Consider the following 18,669-nt stretch of genomic DNA (forward strand, 5'->3'; position numbering starts at 1 on the left):
CCAGCATATTCTGTCCAACTGTGAAATTCATTTTAAATGTTTGGAAAGTGCAAATCTAACTTTTAAACAAAACTGCTGGCCAGTTAAAATACTCTGGTTTCCAAGTTTAAAAAATCAGGCAAGATTATACAGTGAGAGCAGAGAAAACAGATGAAGTGAATCACCCATGACAATCTGTCACATTAGCTCTTGTGCATTTCAACATCTGCAACTTAAAAGCCACAGAAGTCAAAAGATAAAAACAAAAACCGATTCCCAAGGACCACCTACTGTTTGATGATGTTGCTAGAAGGTTTCGCCTTCTGTCTATTTCATGTAAAAAATAAATTAGGTATAAATAAGGAGGTGAGGAGAGCTGTCATGTACTCAGGTGTGTTCACAGGTGTGTAGTGTACTCCAAGCGGCAGGAAAAGTGTGTGTGTGGGGGTGCCTCTCCTTCCAACACTCACTACACGAAACTCTCCTCCATGTTGCTACAGAGTAAGAAGGAGTCCACAAGCCGGGGCTGGACCAGCTGCTGGAAGTCAGAGTCCTGCAGGCCTTCGGGGCAGACCCCAGCCAAACGACGCAGGGCAGCCTGGGGAGGAGACAGATGACACAGGTCAGACAGGGCCCTGGTCAGGGATGTATTTCCTTCAGCTGTCCTGAGAGATGTGTTTCAGGAAGTGGCACATTTAAAAGGCAATCAGACCTGATCATCTTGGCCACCTTGCACCTAGTGAGCATTTTGTAACTTGGTCACCATAATGTCCTTATCACATGGTCACCTGGTTTCATTTATACCTTGGAAATTAAGGAAGATGTCACCTTAAAAACTCAATGATCACTGGACGCAGTGGCACAAAGCTGTAATCTCAGCTGTTTGGGAACCTGAGGCAGGAGGATCACAAGTTCAGAGCCAGCCTCAACAAAATCGAGCCACTGAGCTAAATAAATTACAAAATAGTGCTGGTGATGTGGCTTAGGGGCTGAGTGCCCCTGAATTCAATCCTCCCTACACGGCTCCCTTCAAAAAAAAAAAAAAAAAAACAAACCTCAGTGATCTTAATAGTCTTGTTATCTTGGTTTTTCTTTTCTTTTGGTCCTGGGGATTGAACTCAGGGGTGTTTAACCACTGAGCCATATCCCCAGCCCTCTTTTTTTTTTTTTATTTTGAGAAAGGATCTTGCTAAGTTGCTTAGGGCCTCATTAAGTTGCTGCCCTTAAACTTGTGATCCTCCTGCCTCAGCCTCCCAAGCCACTGAGATTACAGGCATGCTCTGCTGCTTGGCTCATCTTGGCTTTTCAATCATTTTAGGAAACTTGTTATTTTAAAGAACTGTCATTTTAAAGACCTGAGCTACTTAGTGGCATAGGTAAGTTCAAAATGTATTCTTTCTAGAGACTAGAACTATTAGCAGCATCAATGGAATTATATTATTGCTTCCAGATCCCTAGAGCAATCTTACAGTAACAAGGATTATTTATTTACCCATAAATGCAGCAAGGTCTTATACAAAACACTATGGGGGAGGGGGGCTGTGGCTGTGGCTCAGTGGTTAAACATCCCTGAGTTCAATCCCCAGGATCTAGCACGGGTGAGGCATTGGGTTTGATCCTCAGCATCACATAAAAAAAATTAAATAAAGTTATAAAAAATATTTTTTTAAAAAGCTTGTTTTTTTAAAAAAAAAAAACACTATGGGATGGAAAGAAAGAGGGAAGAGAGGTAAAATATAGAGTCAAAGTCAATAAAGATTCTGCCACTGAGAAATGAATAAGTCTAGAAAGAGGGGTGAAAGTCCCCCCACCCTCACTGACCACTGGATATGAGATTCCGCTTGATGTTCATGTTGCTCATGCTCTTCTGTGACACCGAGTCCCTCCCACTCTTTCAAAGCCAGCAGATACATCCATTCTTGTCACCTCCTCTGGGGAGCCTTCTCTGATTACCTTGAAGCAGAGACATTCTGCCCTCCTCCCTACACTCCGAGCCCCGTGCTGACCTCAACCCTCTCATACTTAATCAGAACTGGTTTTTAGGTGTTTATCTCCCACATTAGACTCTGAGTTCCTTGAGGATAGGGATCTTGTTTTATATTTCTCTGATACAGCAGGCAGCCCAGGGTTGACACCTGTTTGATAACAAGAAGTAAATAAATGAGGTGCTTTAGAACCAACCTGAAACATTGCTGAGACATCAGGCCAAGAGAATGAATAGGGAGGATGATTTGAGCTGGTCTGGGGGGGGGGGCACAGATGGTGCACAGGGTCTAAGTAACTAGTGACAGGAAGTAAACTCCCCAAACTACTGAGTCCTGCCTCTCCTGGCATCGGACCCACCCCAAGGGCTAAAGAGGCTAAACTTCATAGAACTTTCTGATTCCTCTTGGCTCCAAATGAGGAAATTAATTTTAAATTGTACTCACATACATAAGAAATATTTTTATTACTTGCAATATTATTTCTAAAATAAAAACTGAAACAATATATGGACATTCCTACATTGGATGTATAAATCATTAAAAAATGCTAGTAAAAAGATACTCAACATCTACTATCAAAAAAATAAACCAAGGGAAAAAAAATGAGGGAAAAAAAATTGTCCCTAAGGTGTGGAAACAGAACCAGGGAGTGTTCTGCAGACAAGGCTATGAGGCCAAACATGCATTTTGCATCTTCAGAGTTAAGAATAAAGTAGAGCATAGAGAGACAGAAAGAAAGAGAGAAAAGGGACACATCACTAGCAGCATCAATGAGATAGCACAGTAGACAGAGAGAATAAAAAATAGAAACAGAACAAGAAGGAGACATTGGGATGGGGACACGGAGATGAACCTGGTGAAGGGAAAGGGAGGGGGCTGCAAGGGTGATGGAGAGAGAAAGAAAGTGACATGGAGAAAGGGAGACCTTGGAGGTGATGGGAGGGAGGCAGGACGTAAACAGGCAAAGAGGAAAACCAAACCAAGACTAAGACAGAAAACAGGCAACCACATCCCCCCAGGGCCCCCAGAAAGTGTACAGGACGTGAACCCCATGCAATGCAGCATCCAGCACCCTCAGAAGACCCTACGCCCTTCCAAGCCTTTCTCTCAGCCTCTGCCTTCCCAGGAGGGTTAACAGCCAGTCATCACAGAATCTTAGTCCCAGACAGCCTGAAAACACCTAAGTATTAACACAAGCCCAGCAGCCCGCTGACAGCCTCTTCATTAAGGAAAAATCAATTCTATTTGCGAGAGGCGATCTGCGCTGTCACTTTCCCAGACACGGGAAACAATAACTGAAATTTACTCCCTCCTCTTGAAGAGAGCCTTCAAAAGTGGAATTAAGGCCAGGGTAAAAGCAGGAAAAGCAGCTCCCGACTCCATCTTCCAGGATGGGATCCAAGTGGACCCATTTCCAGCCAGGGACCATACTCCTAGGTTGGAACCCTTGTGGAGTCGAGCCATGGAGGCCCTCAAACACAGGTGGCTGGGGAAGGAAGGAGGAAAAGTCTCCCAGTCTATAAGTCAGACAAGAAGCAGTCACCAAACTCGTAGTCCCGTGGAAATACAAAGAGCTAGGAAAAGAAGACCACTATCCTAAGAAGGTTCCAGGCTAGAAGTGGGTACAAATACAAACCCTCCCCTATGAGTTAGCAGAAAGACCAGGACCATGAGAGAGCAGGAAAGAAAGCTGGTTAGAGACAAGATGGTCTGATAAAAAAAAAAGCCAAGGTCTCCAGAGTCAAATAGATCTTTGTTTGAATTCGGGGAGCCTGGAACATAACCTGCCTGAGGCAGGAAAGATAAAATGCAAGAGGGGAGGCCCAGGTATATACTGTGTGCTTCCTGCCCCTCCCACCACAGAGGACCCCTGGGAAGGTTCACAGAAGAGAGGGATGTAGATCTGAGCCTTGAAGGATGAACAGGATTTCAACAAACAGTTGTAGAGAGGTCATCGGCTTAGGGCACAGGCCAGGGCACAGTTCAGGGTACTGCAGCTTGGTACAGGGCCTGGAGACAGTGGGAAGCCTTCAGGCCCTGGGGCTGAGTAGGCAGACAGTAGCCCTTAGATAATAGGGAGCCACAGAATCCATGGGGGTTTCATGGAGTGTCATGATTGTCAACTGTCATTAGGAAAATTAACTCAGCAGGGATGGCTTAGAGAGCAGGGACTCCACCATCTGGATCATCCACAAGAACAAATGGAATCCCTTTAATTCTTGAAAGTCCCTTGATTGATTAAAGATAGTGGCCAAACCCTTCTGTGTGCCCTCCTTCAAACCAATAGTAAAAATGGCCTTGGAAATGGTAACAAGCCCCACTGTCCGAAAGGAGCTTAAAGGCTTCCAAGTACTTTCAATGCTCCTGACATTTCCTTGGGCCTCTTCAGTGGAGCAGTCAAGATAGTGGTAGTCGGAGCTAATGGTGTTTGCCAGCTATTAATTTTTTACTTGCTAGATCAAGCAAACTTAAGAGGGCCTATGAACTTGGATGAGAGTTACATCTTCATTTTCACAAACGTCTAACTGAAACTTAGAGCAACAAACCATAAGGTATTACGGATTGTGAAGATACCTTCCCAATATCACTAATAGCCATTGCTAGTCAACATCACAGTACTCATTATACCCATTGCTAGAGAATATTCAATGTGTTAATTAAAAAACGTGTACTACCATGTCACATGCTTAAATATTTTAATAATTATCTTAATATAATTGAGTTTCTTTTAAATTCTGTATATTTTATTGTATACACTTAAAACACTGTTCTGAGAATAATATTCACCAGATTGCCAAAGGCACAGAAAGCATTAATATTACCCTATATGTCCCAGAATAAGAGCCACAGGAGAACAGAGACTTTTTTTTTTTTTTTTATTCCACGGATATATCCCCAAGGCCTAAAAGAGTAAATGGCACACAAAATCATTCAGTAAATGTTTATTGAGTAAAATACATAGCACTTTGACTTACTCAGTGTCACACAGCTCATTAATGGGGAGACCAGGACAGGTCTGTCTAACTGCAAAGCCCTCTGTTTCTACAGTTACACAAGGCCCATCTGCAGCTTCCAGAATTGAGCTGGGCTCAGTTAAAAAAAATGACAGGGTGAGGAGAAGGCTTTACTAGGACTAGGACTCAGCTTGAAAGAGCCTTCAGATCATTGTTTCTCCTATGTGTTCACTAAGGACCAAACATCTGGCACCTTCCTCTGGAGGTCAGTGCCCCTGTTTATACAATGGCTTCCCTGCGCAGGATGCTTCCAATTGGAAGCTACTGTGCCCTGGGATTCATTATAGCCCCACTGAGGGAAGAGTACACACAAACCATGCACACACTTCCCTCTGCCACTGCTGATACTCTTATGGCGGGCCCCTACCTTCAGTAAGTTGGGTGGGAATCTCCCAGAATATATTGCTCAGGTTCAAGGTGAAGATACTAGCGACTGGCTGAATGGTCCTCCCTGTCCTGTTAGGTTCCCTCTCGTCCTATCCCACAATGTTGGTAGAGCCCAGCAGAGGGGAAAAGAAGACTTTTCTCATAGTGGCCATTTGGGAACATGCAGGAGACATCCATATCCTGGCTCCCATGTACTGCAGACACCATGACATTACCACCACCCATTAAGATTTCCCTCAAAGGTTACTAAAATAGAGGTGGTGGGACAGCCCATGTCTTTCACATATATGAGCTCAAATAATTTTCATCATAATTTTTCATGAAGAAAAATAAATATTACAATTATAACTCTTTTAAGAGAAGAGCTAAAGCCCAGAGAGGTTTGAAGCCTTAGCTGAACCAAGTGTGGTATAGCCAGCTCTCCCAGCCTCCAGTCTGCAAGCCTGAAGGCCAGGGGGAAGCTGGGGAAGGCTGAGAACTCACCAGGCAGGCCACCAGCACAGCATCACTGCTGTTCCTCTCTGATGGGGATCTGCAAAGCTCGATGAGACGCGACATACCTGCACGAGACACAGGGAGATCCTCATGTCCTGGACAGGGAGGTCCAGCCAGGCTGATCCAGAGGTGCTGGTCCTGCCTCACACACAGGGGCCCCCTGTCCCCTAATCTGCCAAGGAGGGGACTGAACCCACCTGGAGGAGAGCTTGGTGGAGGCTTTCTACTTCAGCTATGAACAGACCCTGATCAGGGGCAGCAAGAGCTGGAGCATCAGAGTCAAACTCCCAAGGGCCAGGACACTGGCCAAGACTGAGCTTAGTTAAAATGCAGCGGAGGCCTTACCCATCACTCTGAGAAAGGACTTCCAGCTCATGTACTTCTGGTTTTACCAGAACTGTTTAACATTTATGTCGGTGCCAGAGGAACTTCCCAGCTAAACTTCCCCCACCCCAACTGTCTATTTTAGTCAGAAAATGTATTGCAGTTAAAATTACCAAAAACTAAAGACTCTACTAATGTTTCCCAGAGCTTTCCTGAGGAAAGGTTAGCGCCAGCTGAAGACTCACCTCCCTGTTCAAACATTCTTTGACCCACCCCCCGAGATACATATGGTCTACTTCTCATGCCTGAAAATTATGCTTGAAGCATTGCTCTTATGATACTCCAATGCAGATATTTTTCTCCATATCGGTCACCCCCATGAGGCTGTAAGCCTGAGGTCAGGACACCATTGTTATATACCTAGCATTCAGAATATAACTTAGCATATAAACTTAACTTAGCTCTGAACATATTTGTTGGGGAAGTAAGTAACTAGCAATGACTGGGTGATTTCATGAGTGAACTAATGAATGAGTTAATGGCAAATTATTGAATTAACGAATCTGTTAATGATGGAATGAATTAATGAGTAAATAAACAAATGAGTTGATGAGTAAATGAATGAATAAAAAATAACTGCCTAAGTGAGTAAATAGGTAAATGAATGAGTGACTGAAAGATTGGGGTCTTCATTAACAAGGGGTCTGCAGGAAAGTGACTGTTCTGACTAACTTTTGCCTTTTTAATTCTTTCTTCTTCTTTCTTTAGCCCCAAATTATAAACTAGACTACAGGGCAATATCCCAGGCCTCTAGCATATCCCAGCAGTCAGAGAGAGGAGCTCACCCCAGCTAGTCCTTGCCTTGTATCCCACTGAAGCCACCATGAAATTAGGGCTGTTCCCATCCCCAAGTCCCCCTCTTCACTCTGGCCACAACCAGCGTCACTCACAGCTGAGCCGCACGGCTTCCCGGGCCACATCTGGGTCTCGGCTGAGACGGGCCAGGGTCACTGCAGCTTTCTGCTGGACTCTCTCGCAGGCTGCCACCTCAGCTGGGGTCCCAGATCTTGGCTTCTCTGACAGCATGCCCATGATGAGCTGGACTCCTGGAGGAAGTAATAAACAGTTGGGGGGCTGGGGATGTGGCTCAAGCGGTAGCGCGCTCGCCTGGCATGCGTGCGGCCCGGGTTCGATCCTCAGCACCACATACCAACAAAGATGTTGTGTCCGCCGAGAACTAAAAAATAAAATATTAAAAATTCTCTCTCTCTCTCTCTCTAAAAAAAAAAAAAAAAAAAAAAAAACAAAACAGTTGGTACCCACCTCCAGCACGGGGCCTTTCCCATGGGACCAGCTGGACTGATTTCTACAGGGCTCAAGCAAAGGCTGTCAAAGGACTTACAGGGTCTCAACCAGAGGGTGTACACCACACATAACCACCTCTTTCCTTATCCTATCCTATAGGGGTGTGCCTGGTTCTGTGTACCGAGTCACTGTACTGGGAAGGGGCATTTGGAGGACATCAATTTTTTTTTTAATGCTATTACTGAGCTTTTACGACATGGTACTGTGCTAAGTGCACAGTAAATGGGTGATCTCCTAAAACATCCCAATAGCCTCATGAACTAGGTACTATTAATTCCACATTGAGGTCCAGAGAGAGGGGATACATCTTGCCCAGAGTCACACATTGGGTCCTTGGGGGAGTTGGTACTGGAACTCAGACAAGTTTCCATCTAACACCTCTTGGCCTCTGAGGCTGGCATTTGAAACAGTTCCAGAGGTTACAAGTCCCCTGGCAGTTAACCCAAGTGTAGGCTGGATAATCACTAGATCAAATATTTTACAGCAGTTCAAACACTGGAAGAAGGTGGAATAGTGAGAACGTGAGATTTTAGTCTGCCCCAAATCCTCCCACTTTCCCTGAACCAACCAGACCTGTCTTTTGAATGTTCTACCCACATCCACTCTCACCTGGAGCCTTTGCCCACCCTTTCTACAGAGGATACCCATTTCCCTTTTATTGTCTAATAGCTCACATCCTGTGGGTCTGTGTCCAAATCTACCTTCTTTGTGAGCCATTTCCCAACTGCCTCAGCCTGCACCCATGTTCCATAAAAATCTAGATTTTTAATTATTTCTAAAGAATTATCTCCTTTTTAAATTTTTTAAAATATTTTTATTTGTTCTTTTTGGATATACATGAAAGTAGAGTATATTTTGGCATATTATACATACATGGAGTATAATTAATTCAAATTAGGATTCCATTTTTGTGGTTGTACATGACGTGGAGTTTCATGTAGTATATTCATATATGAACATAGGAAAGTTATATCTGATTCATTCTACTGTCTTTCCTATTCCCACTAAACTCCCAACATTTCTGCATGGTAAGAAGCCTATTAGAAGTTCACTCTTTTAGATGAGAAGGATGGGTCCCTAGTGAGTCCACTTCACCCATTTTTTTTTTTTTTTTGTTCATTGTCTGGACCCTGTAAATATCCTGTGGCTTAGATCATGGGATCTCAGAGCCCAGACTGTGCAAACAGGCTTGCCCTGCCCAGACCTAGGAGTCCTACTATCTTCCAGTAACCTCTAGTTGCATTGCTGCCATGATAGATCTCTCAAATCCTGCCCCACTTCTATAAACAGTCCCCTCATCAAACTCTCCTAAGCTAAACCCCAAAGAAGAGGAAGTTTTAGCAGTGCTGGTTCTATGCCAAATACTCTCCAGCATGCTTCCTGGGAAACCTCACATCATCCCTATCAGGCAGGTGTTATTATTGTTCCATTTTGTAGGTGGAAAGGCAGAGAAGCCAAACAATTATCAAATAACCGAGTTCAAATCCTTATAATACAGTTCCAGTTCTCATACGTCAAGCACTATGTTAGCCCTGCTCTGGGGCATCATTCTCTTGTGGATGTTACACCCCTACCATGTGTCAAGGCAGAACATCCTTCTGGATTGGGAGACCCTCTCAGACAAAGGCAGGAACTTATTTAACAGTTTTCATTGTCCACCACAATGCCAGGCACACAGTAGGTCTTAATAACTGGGGACCAAACAAGCCAAGCACTTTGAAAACCATAAAACCCTCTACAGATGCCAGATATTCCAACCTCAAGTACACAGGCCTGCGGGGCCCACTCTCATTGGCCACTTGAGCGTAAGACTAAGTGCTGGAGGCTGCGGGCACAAATGACACCACGCAGCCTCTCCTCTTGGCCTCAGCTGGCTCAGCACAGTTTCTCATTATTAGCTCAATCACAGAAAATTAACACAAAATGATGTCTTTCAATTAGTATTAGAGCCGTGGGGGGTGGGGAAGTGTATGTTTGGTAAGACTGCAGGGCAGCCTGCTCAAAGGGGGATCACAGGAGCAGCCACAGCCAGCCTAGGCTCCCAGCTCACTCTGCCTCATTAGCGTCTCTGGTCTCCAACCGTCTGCTAATTGCTCCCTTATTTCCCAGTCACAGGAAGCCCTTGCCACACCCCTCCCTGCTCCCAGCTGCAAGGCATCCACCTTGTCCTCTGGCAGAGACTGACTAGATCAGCTCCCAGGCTGAGGATTGGCCTCACCTCACCTGGACCTTGCTGAAGCCCTCAGTTCAAGGTGGAACAGGGGGCAAATGAAGAAGAGATGCAGTGGGTAGAGGCATTAAGGCTGCCAACCCACCCTCTGACTCACCCCTTCCACACCCTTCTTTTGAAACCAAATCAAATGAGATAGGGACAATTTTAAGTTGGAATGCATGCCTTGGTAGGAGTACATTTTTACTTTGTGAATCATAATGAAATATCTGCTTTCTCCTCACCACTTTAGTTGAAATGACAACCACTATCATGACTCCAATTCTGAGACCATTTGCCCCCTTCCCTGCTTTTTTTCACTCATGGCACTATCACCATCTGGTATTCTCTATCTTCTCCTTCATTGACTCTCTCCGGGTAGAATGTTAAGCCCATTATTACAGTCTGCATATGAGGTGTCCCCTGAAAGCACAAGGGTAAGACCAGGCAGGAATGTTCAGAGGTGAAATGATTAGATTATGTGAGCTGTAACCTAAACAGTGGATTAATCCACTTGATAGAGTAATAATTTGAAAGGACTGCTGTACTGGGCAATAACTATAGGCAGGTAGGGTATGACTAGAAGAAGTATGTCACTAGGGGTGTGCCTTTGGGGTTTATATTTTGTACCTGGTGACCCCCCAACCCTGCCTTCTGGCCACCATGAACTGAGCAGTGTCCCTTCACTATGCCCTTCCACCATGATGTTCTGCCTCACCTCAGGCCCAGAGCAATGGAACTGGCCAACCACAGACCGAGCCTTTAAAATTGTGAGCTCGAATTAAACATTTTCCTCCACTGAATGTGATTGTCAGGTATTTTGATCACATTGACAAAAAGTTAACACATCTATGAAGGTGATCAAGTACTTATATACTGGCCTAGTTTTACACAGAAGCACACCTACACACACTCCTACAAATGTGGAGACGTGTATATATTTATGTAGCTACATATAGGAAGGCATTCATATAACATAAAGGTATGTGGCCCTGTATACCCAGGTAATTCATACAACATGTGCACTGCTGACCAGACATACCATTCTCCTGAACAATGTCAGAAGCACACTGCTCCAGAACAGACATGTTTGCCAAGATGGTCACGATCTGAAAAAGAAAATGGAGAAACTAAGAAAACAGTCACACAAGATTCCAATGATGCTCTCCATAGACAGGGCAGCTAGGGCTACAGAGTGCGCCTGCAGCCCAGGACTCCTTACTATTCACCCCACCCCATCTTTCCATCGTATTTTCTTCCCTCATCATGAGCTCCGGCCACTCAGGTATAGTCCCCCAGTGAAAATGCCCATTCACCAGCATATGGCTCTGGGATGGTCCCCAAGGACCCTGGGACCCCAAACAAAGAGAACAGTATCACCCTGAGTGAAGCTGGGACCCAGGTGTCTTCCTGCAGAGCCTCTCTGGACCCAGGTTCTACAATACAGATAGACTGTACAGGTCACTGGGACCCCTCTGTTTCCTCTGAACTGGCTTGTCCTCCTGAAATTCCCCCCTACCCTGGATTAGGTTCCCCCATCTCTCTTTCCTTGGTTCTGACCCCCACCTACCTTTAATATGAAATGAATGAAGGCTGAGGTCAAGGTAGAAAGCATTCATGTGAAGAGGCAGCACTACACCCCAAACATCATGTATTACAAGGAATTGAATGAGAACTTTCATAGTCAGCTACACTTTATAAATTTCACTTGTTGGTCATCATTTGAAGGACAAGGTCTTCAGTCATGGGTCATGGATATTAGGCAGACAGCCAGGTTTGGTTACAACCTCATGAGCTGTAACCCACCCCACTGCCTGGCATAGTCAAGGGAGCTCAGTCAACTCACAGCACAAAAGTGGATTAAGAAATGGGCCAGCAAAGGGCTCCATATTGTATAAGGTGCCAGAACACCACTGGAATTTATTGAAAACGTGCTACCTGTTGAAAGAGACCACCTGTAACAATGCTCCTGAAATAAGCAGCAAAATGAAAATTCACCCTCCTCCACAGGAGCAGAAGCACTCTCAAATGGTAATTTTAAAAATAACAGATTTTAAAACACTCCTTGCAGGTGTAGGCCTACTCTCCTGAATGCCCCTTCAAAGCCTCAGGCACAGTATAAACAAATGCCATGTCTCCACCTCTGAGACAGCAATCTCCAGAGGACAGTTCAGGCAGCTTGAATTCTGAAACTGTATAGCAATTAGATGTTTACCAAGAAAGTATTACCTAGACTTTAATTGGTCTACTATTGGCACATTGCTCTAGAAAATAAAGCATGCAAAAATCTCTTAAACAGATTTTTTTTTTTTAACAGGGAAAAGCTTGCCATATTCATAGAACATCTCCCCCTTCTCCTCTAGACATGTGTTGAAAAGGGACACCACCTGCTGAGGTTGCTTCAGCATCCCTGTGTTGTGTATCAGCCCCTTCCAACTCAGGCCTGGGCAGGTCTGGGTGGAGAAGCATGACTGGGGTGCAGACACAGGAGAATGTCCCAAAACCTTCATGTGAAGACAACTCGGCCACACCCAGTGTTTTATCAAGGAAGTGACAAGCGAATGTTTGCATTTTAGAAAGATAGTAGAAGAAAAGGAGGCTTCATTCTTGAAAGTTCTTTTTTCTTCTTTCAGAGCTATAAGTGTTAATGGATTGAGTGGAAGGAGTTTGAGGAAAAAGACAAGTTAAAGATGCAGTCAAAAAGCGGAAGGTTCCCCAAGATGCATAAAGTGCACAGGCTTAAGAGGGAGGAGCTACAAGTCCTTGTAGTTCATCTGGTTTCTCCGAGCATAGCTTCTCTTAGCACCAAAGAGGCTGCTGCACTCCAAGCACCTCCAGCCTGGGCTCTCAGAGATCCTTGCTTGAAATGCAGATTCGTGACATAAGAAAGGAAGAAAAAAGGGAAGGAAGGAAGGAAGGAAGGAAGGAAGGAAGGAAGGAAGGAAGGAAGGAAGGAAGGAAGGAAGGAAGGAAGGAAGAGGGGAGGAGAGGAAAAAAAAAAACCTTTGTCTGAAGCAGCAAGTTCATACATAGCAATTATCCTCTGGTGTCAAAGGCACCAGGTAGGTCTTTGTGTCAGACTAATTTAGATCCCGTTAATGAAAATTACTTCCTCTTTACAGAGTCTGTACCCCATGTGGTTTTCTGAGGTGCAGATGAAGTATTCAATTAAGCACAATTTGAATAAATGCCAATTATGCCCTGCTTTGAGTCTCCCTTTTGAAACATCCTTGTATGCACTGTGATGTGGATAGGAAAGAGGTCACTGGTTCTCCTTGCAATCAAGCCCACACCTGGGATTTTAGGGACAACTGGTTTACCTGGTGGGATACAAACTAGCAATGCCGTCGGGGGATAGAATACAGGAGCCAGGCAGACAGCTTCCCCTGGCCCAGGCTCATTCAGTCCAATCTGATGGTATTCAATTAAGTCCTATTTCTCCACACAATCCTATTTCTCCTTTCCCTTTATAGTTATTTGGTGAACACAGCATCACCCTTGAGAGAGACCCTAGAGAGAGGCAGCATGGTTGAGTGACTAAGTGCCTGGATCAGCCCAGGTTCAAATCCTGGCTCCATCACTTATTTTCCATATGATCTTAGCCATGTTACTTAAATTTCTGTACTTTAGTTAATGAAAATATATGAGCTTCTTATTGGTGCTATAACAAATGGCTATAATCTTAGTGACTTTGAAACAACACAGTTTTATTATCTTATAATTTTGGAGGTCAGCAGTCCTAAATGGGTTTCAAGGCGCTAATATCGAGGTATTGATATCTCTGCATTCCTTCCAGAGGCTCTAGAAGAGGATCCATTTCCTTACCTTCCAGGTTGCAGGGCCTGCTCACATTCCTTGCCTCCTAGCACTGCATTACTCTGACTCTGCTCCCCTGATCATTTGTTCTCTCTGATCCTCCTGCCTGCCTCTTACAAGAATCCATGTGATAACACTGGGCCCATCTATATAACATTCCTATATCAAAGTCCTTAATGAGTTACCTTGTACAAAAGGCCTTTTGCCATGTAAGGTAACTTATTCATGAGTTTTTGAGATTAGAACATGGGTATCTTTGAGAGTAGGGGGCAGAATTACTTGGCATACCACAGGAGATAAAAAAAAGTATGTTATACAATTGTAATGAGCATTCAATGGGCTAATGTTTCATCATGCATCCAGAACATTTGTGAAATAAAATGATAATAATCTGCCTCTGGATAGCCAAGCCTGGAAGGTCCTAGCATTGAAATACAGGGTCAAGGAGAACAAACCAACATAATACCAGTGCATATGGGGCTGAGCATGGGTTTGCCAAGAGTGAATAGGAGATCACTACCAAAGGGAAGAAATGCCTTAGAGCTGGAGGAACCCTTCGGACCAGAGGAACAACCAGTATCATACTCACTACCATCTGTAGGTCCCAAGCTGTTAATAAACTAGGCAAAGGACTCTTAAGAGGCCCAGTGAGCCTCACAGCACTAGAGAGCACGTATATCCCAGACCATATCCTCGGTGCTTGCTTTGCCCTTGACTTGAAGGGAGGGGTTTCTGGAGCAGATCAGGATTGGATATTATGATCCTGGGTCCTCCCACCCCCAAACCTCCTTGAATTTGTCAATAAACAGTATGTATCTTCATGTGCTGATAAAAATATCCACCTCTTTAAGTGACTTACAGTCCTTATCACCCCTCACTTTGTATATGCCCATGCACAGGTGGAAGCAACACAGGCCACATGCTAATTCACACATATAACATTCCCCACCACATTAACTACATTTTCTGACCCTACCTTCCTGTTCCAAAGCTGACATCCCCCATCTCAGACCCATATCAATCAGTTCTACTACATATCCATGAGCCTTTTATTATTGAGCATCTACTTTGATTGCAAGCATCTCAGCAGCATTATTCCATCTAATCATAATAATGACATGAGGAAGGAGAAAATGTTATGGTCCCCACTATCCAGATGAGGATTGTGGCTCAGAGAAGTTAATTGCTTTGTTTTGAGGCTACATGGGAAATAGCAGAGCCAGGATTTGAAATCAGGCCTGCCTGAACCCAAAACTTGTGCTGGGTTCATATGTCATATTTGTACATGACAGAGCTTTATAAACTATAGAGAACTTTTGAGATGTCAGTCAAAATTACAGCTCCTAGTAACTGGCATTTCTGATAAATGGGCTCCTAATAAATGATATTCAATAAGGTCCCAGAAATATTAAAGCATCTGGTCACTTAAAATTTCTATGGGAAGTGGAATGTCCACTACCTCTCTGAAAGCAATGTCCAAAGATCACAACAAGTCATGCTCAGTAAAAGTCTCTTGTTGTCGATTAGATGAAACAGCCAGTCCTCTGCAATCTCAATTGTCACTCTTCAATGGGCAGAGCCTGGAGGCAGCCCCTTTCTCACCCCTGTCAAGTCTGAAGATGGATTACCTGGGCAGGAAAGGCCCTGGAAAATACCACCTGGGATTAAAAAAAATCACTTGTTAGGATGCTCTTCTTGATACCTGATCATATCCAGTTGCAGCCCACACAGCCCTCCTCTAGATTAGCAGAAGGGGGTGTAAGAATCCTGACCCAAGGCCCCTCACCACTGTCCACACCCTGAGGGTGGGTACAGGATAGGCATGGGCAGCAAAGCTTCTGTTGGGTAAATGAAGTGGACTCAGCTTGCTGGGATGATGGATAGGTTCTCAGTGTCCAAACAGAGATGGACAAAGCCTAGATCCAAGAGCAACAGGCTCAGCACAGCATTGGCGTCATCCGCAGATTCATTACTGGAAGCCTCGAGGGGCATTTAATCTCCTAAGTATTTCAGGGGGTGGTGAACACTTCAGAGCCTCATTCATCTTCTTTGTCTTCATTACAGAGAGTCCTCTGATCACCTTAATCCTCCCTCTGCCACAGGAAAGAGCCATTTGTTTCTTTAATGGGTGTGCTCTCACTAGCTAAGTGGTTGCTCAGAGCCAGGGCAGAAGGTGAAGCCATCCTGAGGACAGTGGGTGACGTTCCTGGCTCAGAGAGGAGGACAGAGAAAACTCCCAATTCTAGATGCAGAGAGAACTGATATTTGCCTACAGCTTACCCACATCCTACTCCGAGCCCTCTCCTTCCCAAGAATCACTGAGGCTTCAAGAGGTGACTGGCCACTCCTGGTGAACGGAAGGGGGTCTCAGAACCAAGCTGGAAGGGGCATGCCCATTTTACAGATAAGACCACTCCTTTCTGGAGGTTCCCACTCCCTGCTGTGTGCCAACAGTATTAATAATGCTGACAGTGGCTTCCATTCATTTAATAGCTTCTATGTGCCAGGATCTGTACCAAGAATTGTATTCATTAGTTTAATTCTCGTTTCAACTTTGCAAAGCACGTATTATCTATTCCCATTTTACAAATGAAGAAAAGCAGACTTAACTGCACAAAGTGATTATTAATAGCAGACAAGCTTTAAGCCCAGGTTATCCGACTCCAAAATCCTATTCGTATGGCCTCATTACTGGATCTTGTATGAAATGAGCAGAGTTAGCCACAGGAGAGGCATTTGAAGGTGAAAGGATATTTTGTCATGTTAGATTGGTGCAATTGTGGGTATGTAGCTTAAGAAAAGAATATAAGGCCGGGCACAGTGGCACACACCTGTAATTCCAGCAGCTTGGGAGGCTGAGGTAGGAGAATTACGAGTTCAAAGCCAGTCTCAGCAAAAGTAAGGCATTAAATAGCTCAGTGAGACCCTGTCTCTAAATAAAATACAAAATATGGCTGGGGATGTGGCTCAGTGGTTGAGTGCCCCTGAGTTCAATCCTGGTAACCTCCCCCCGCCAAAAAAAAAAAAAAAACAAAAGAAAGAAAGAAAGAAAAAGAAAAGAATATAAGGAAGATTACATGGGGTGGACCCTCCAGCCTCATCTCCATACCAAGGGCTATGACTACAGTAGTCACTGGCTAGCACGCCTATCAGGAGACAGGATGGCTGCTCCTCAGCTGTTCACACTAACACACCTTGTCTCTATGGGGGATGGTCCAACTCTAAAAAATAATAAAAGGACTGGAAAGGAAGTCTGGAACCATATCATGAATGGCTTGGAAGGCCCAGTTGAGGATTTTGGATAATTCACTATTGGCACTTCTCCTTGGAGCACCAGGTTTGAAAAACAATGATATTCACTGTTTTTTAAGAACTTATTAGGAGCTATAGCCGGTCATTAGGTCCTAACATGTATTATCTCTCATGTACAAATTTTCTTTGGGAGTTTCTGTGGAAGCCTTCCTTCCACAGGTAATTCTGAGAGTAGGAAACAATGGGTCAAGTGCCATCTGGGTTCTTCCCTTCATCCCGCAAGCATTTTGGGAACTTCACCAAGGGTGAGTAGAGGACCTAAGAAATCCTGGAGAAGAACAGAATAGGGCCCATGGCCTCAGGATGAAATTTTCACATGAAATAATTCAAGTAGGATGAATATTAATAGACAAGTCAGCACTGCATTGTGAGGTATGAACTCTAAGAAAAGAAGGTCATTCCAGGGAGCTAAAAGTTCCAGGGAAACTTCCATGGAGATGCCTGGGTAGGAGCTAGAACACAAAGCTAAATCTGCTTCAGCTAAGAGATAAGGCTGGAAGAACCAGATGGGGATGAGGGACAGTCATGACAGGGATGAGCTGGGCTGGGAGTTAGGGGATCATTTAACTTAGAGTTCAGGTACCCAAAAGAATTCACAGAGACCTGAAATCCATCCTGATCCACTCACCCCACCCCTTGGTGGGGAAAGAGCAGGCCAAGCATGAACCAAGGTAGAATGCAATAAAATTCCAGAACATCAAAGCTCAAACAGGCTTTGGAAGTTCCTCATTCAATGTCCTCAAACACTTTTAGTAGTAAAACTCTTATTTCCCCAAACAAAGACCTATCTGGAGTTCAAATATATAAAACTACCTGTCACAGATGTAGAGGTTGAGGCTCAGAATCAAAGTTTGCCCCAAGCCTCTGTGTTTGTGTTCCTATTTTTTTTTTTGTGTGTGTGTGTGTGTGTGTAAGCAAAGAAACAATTCACTGCAGAGTACAATGTCAGATGGGCATTAATATAACTGGGACACAGACTTTAAGAGGAGGTCAAGGGGACCTGCCCATGGATCTCTCTGCCTCTCCAGGATATACAGTCTGAATGGCACAGAGGAAGGCCTTGGAGTCATTGGATGGACAAAATGGGAAGTTCATACAGAGGTTTCAAAAAGTCAATGAAAAAAGGCTGAGAACCTGTTCATCTTCCCTCCCACAGAATGCAAAGCTCGAAGTTCCAGAAGAAGGCATTAACAGGACTGACCACGTCCTGTTAGGCCACGCCATCCTCCCAACCCCGGAAACTGAGCACTGGTCTTCTACTCTCCATCCACGTGGTGACAGCCCCTGGGCCTTGTCCTACACAAGCCTCTCACCTGGTCCCGGGTGTAGGGTGTGTCCACTCTTTGCTTGTCACGGCAGGCTTCCAGGAGGACCCGGATGGCATTCAGCTGCAGAAGCATCTCACAGGCCATCGTATCAAAGAAGGTAATGTTGGCAAGGGCCGCAGAGGCCAGCAGGAAGACTTCCCCCGACGAGGCCTCTTGGCACAGTTCTGGATGGCAAAGAGGAAGAAAAATTTTCCATGCCGAGCGCTTTCATCTCAGTTACCTCACGTGGGTTCTCACAGTACCTCTGGGAGATAATTTGTGTGGGTGTTGTAATACCCATTTTTACAGATGAGGAAAGGAGCTACTAGAGGAAATGTCTCTATCTGCACAGGTGGCAGGGCTGGGACTGGAATAGTGGTGTGCGACAACAATTTGTTTATTCACCAAGTATTACTGAGGGAAGACTGTGTCAGACACCCCTGGTGTGTTGGGATAGCCTGATGCCAGGTCACATC

General features: G+C 44.7%; 1 protein-coding gene across 1 annotated transcript in view; it reads right to left on the reverse strand.

The window, feature by feature from the left end:
• Window positions 1–261: 261 nt before the first annotated feature.
• Window positions 262–18,669, reverse strand: part of Insc (INSC spindle orientation adaptor protein) — a 128,247-nt gene continuing 109,839 nt past the window's right edge. The window contains exons 9-13 of the mRNA XM_026398993.2: window positions 18,200–18,378; window positions 10,801–10,867; window positions 7,135–7,290; window positions 5,849–5,925; window positions 262–577 (exon numbers count right to left, since the gene is read on the reverse strand). Of these exons, the coding sequence (XP_026254778.2) occupies window positions 449–577; window positions 5,849–5,925; window positions 7,135–7,290; window positions 10,801–10,867; window positions 18,200–18,378 (608 nt within the window). The 3' untranslated portion in view covers window positions 262–448. The remainder of the gene's footprint in view (window positions 578–5,848; window positions 5,926–7,134; window positions 7,291–10,800; window positions 10,868–18,199; window positions 18,379–18,669) is intronic.

This window comes from Urocitellus parryii, chromosome 4 (assembly GCF_045843805.1).
Source record: "Urocitellus parryii isolate mUroPar1 chromosome 4, mUroPar1.hap1, whole genome shotgun sequence".
Taxonomy (NCBI): domain Eukaryota; kingdom Metazoa; phylum Chordata; class Mammalia; order Rodentia; family Sciuridae; genus Urocitellus; species Urocitellus parryii.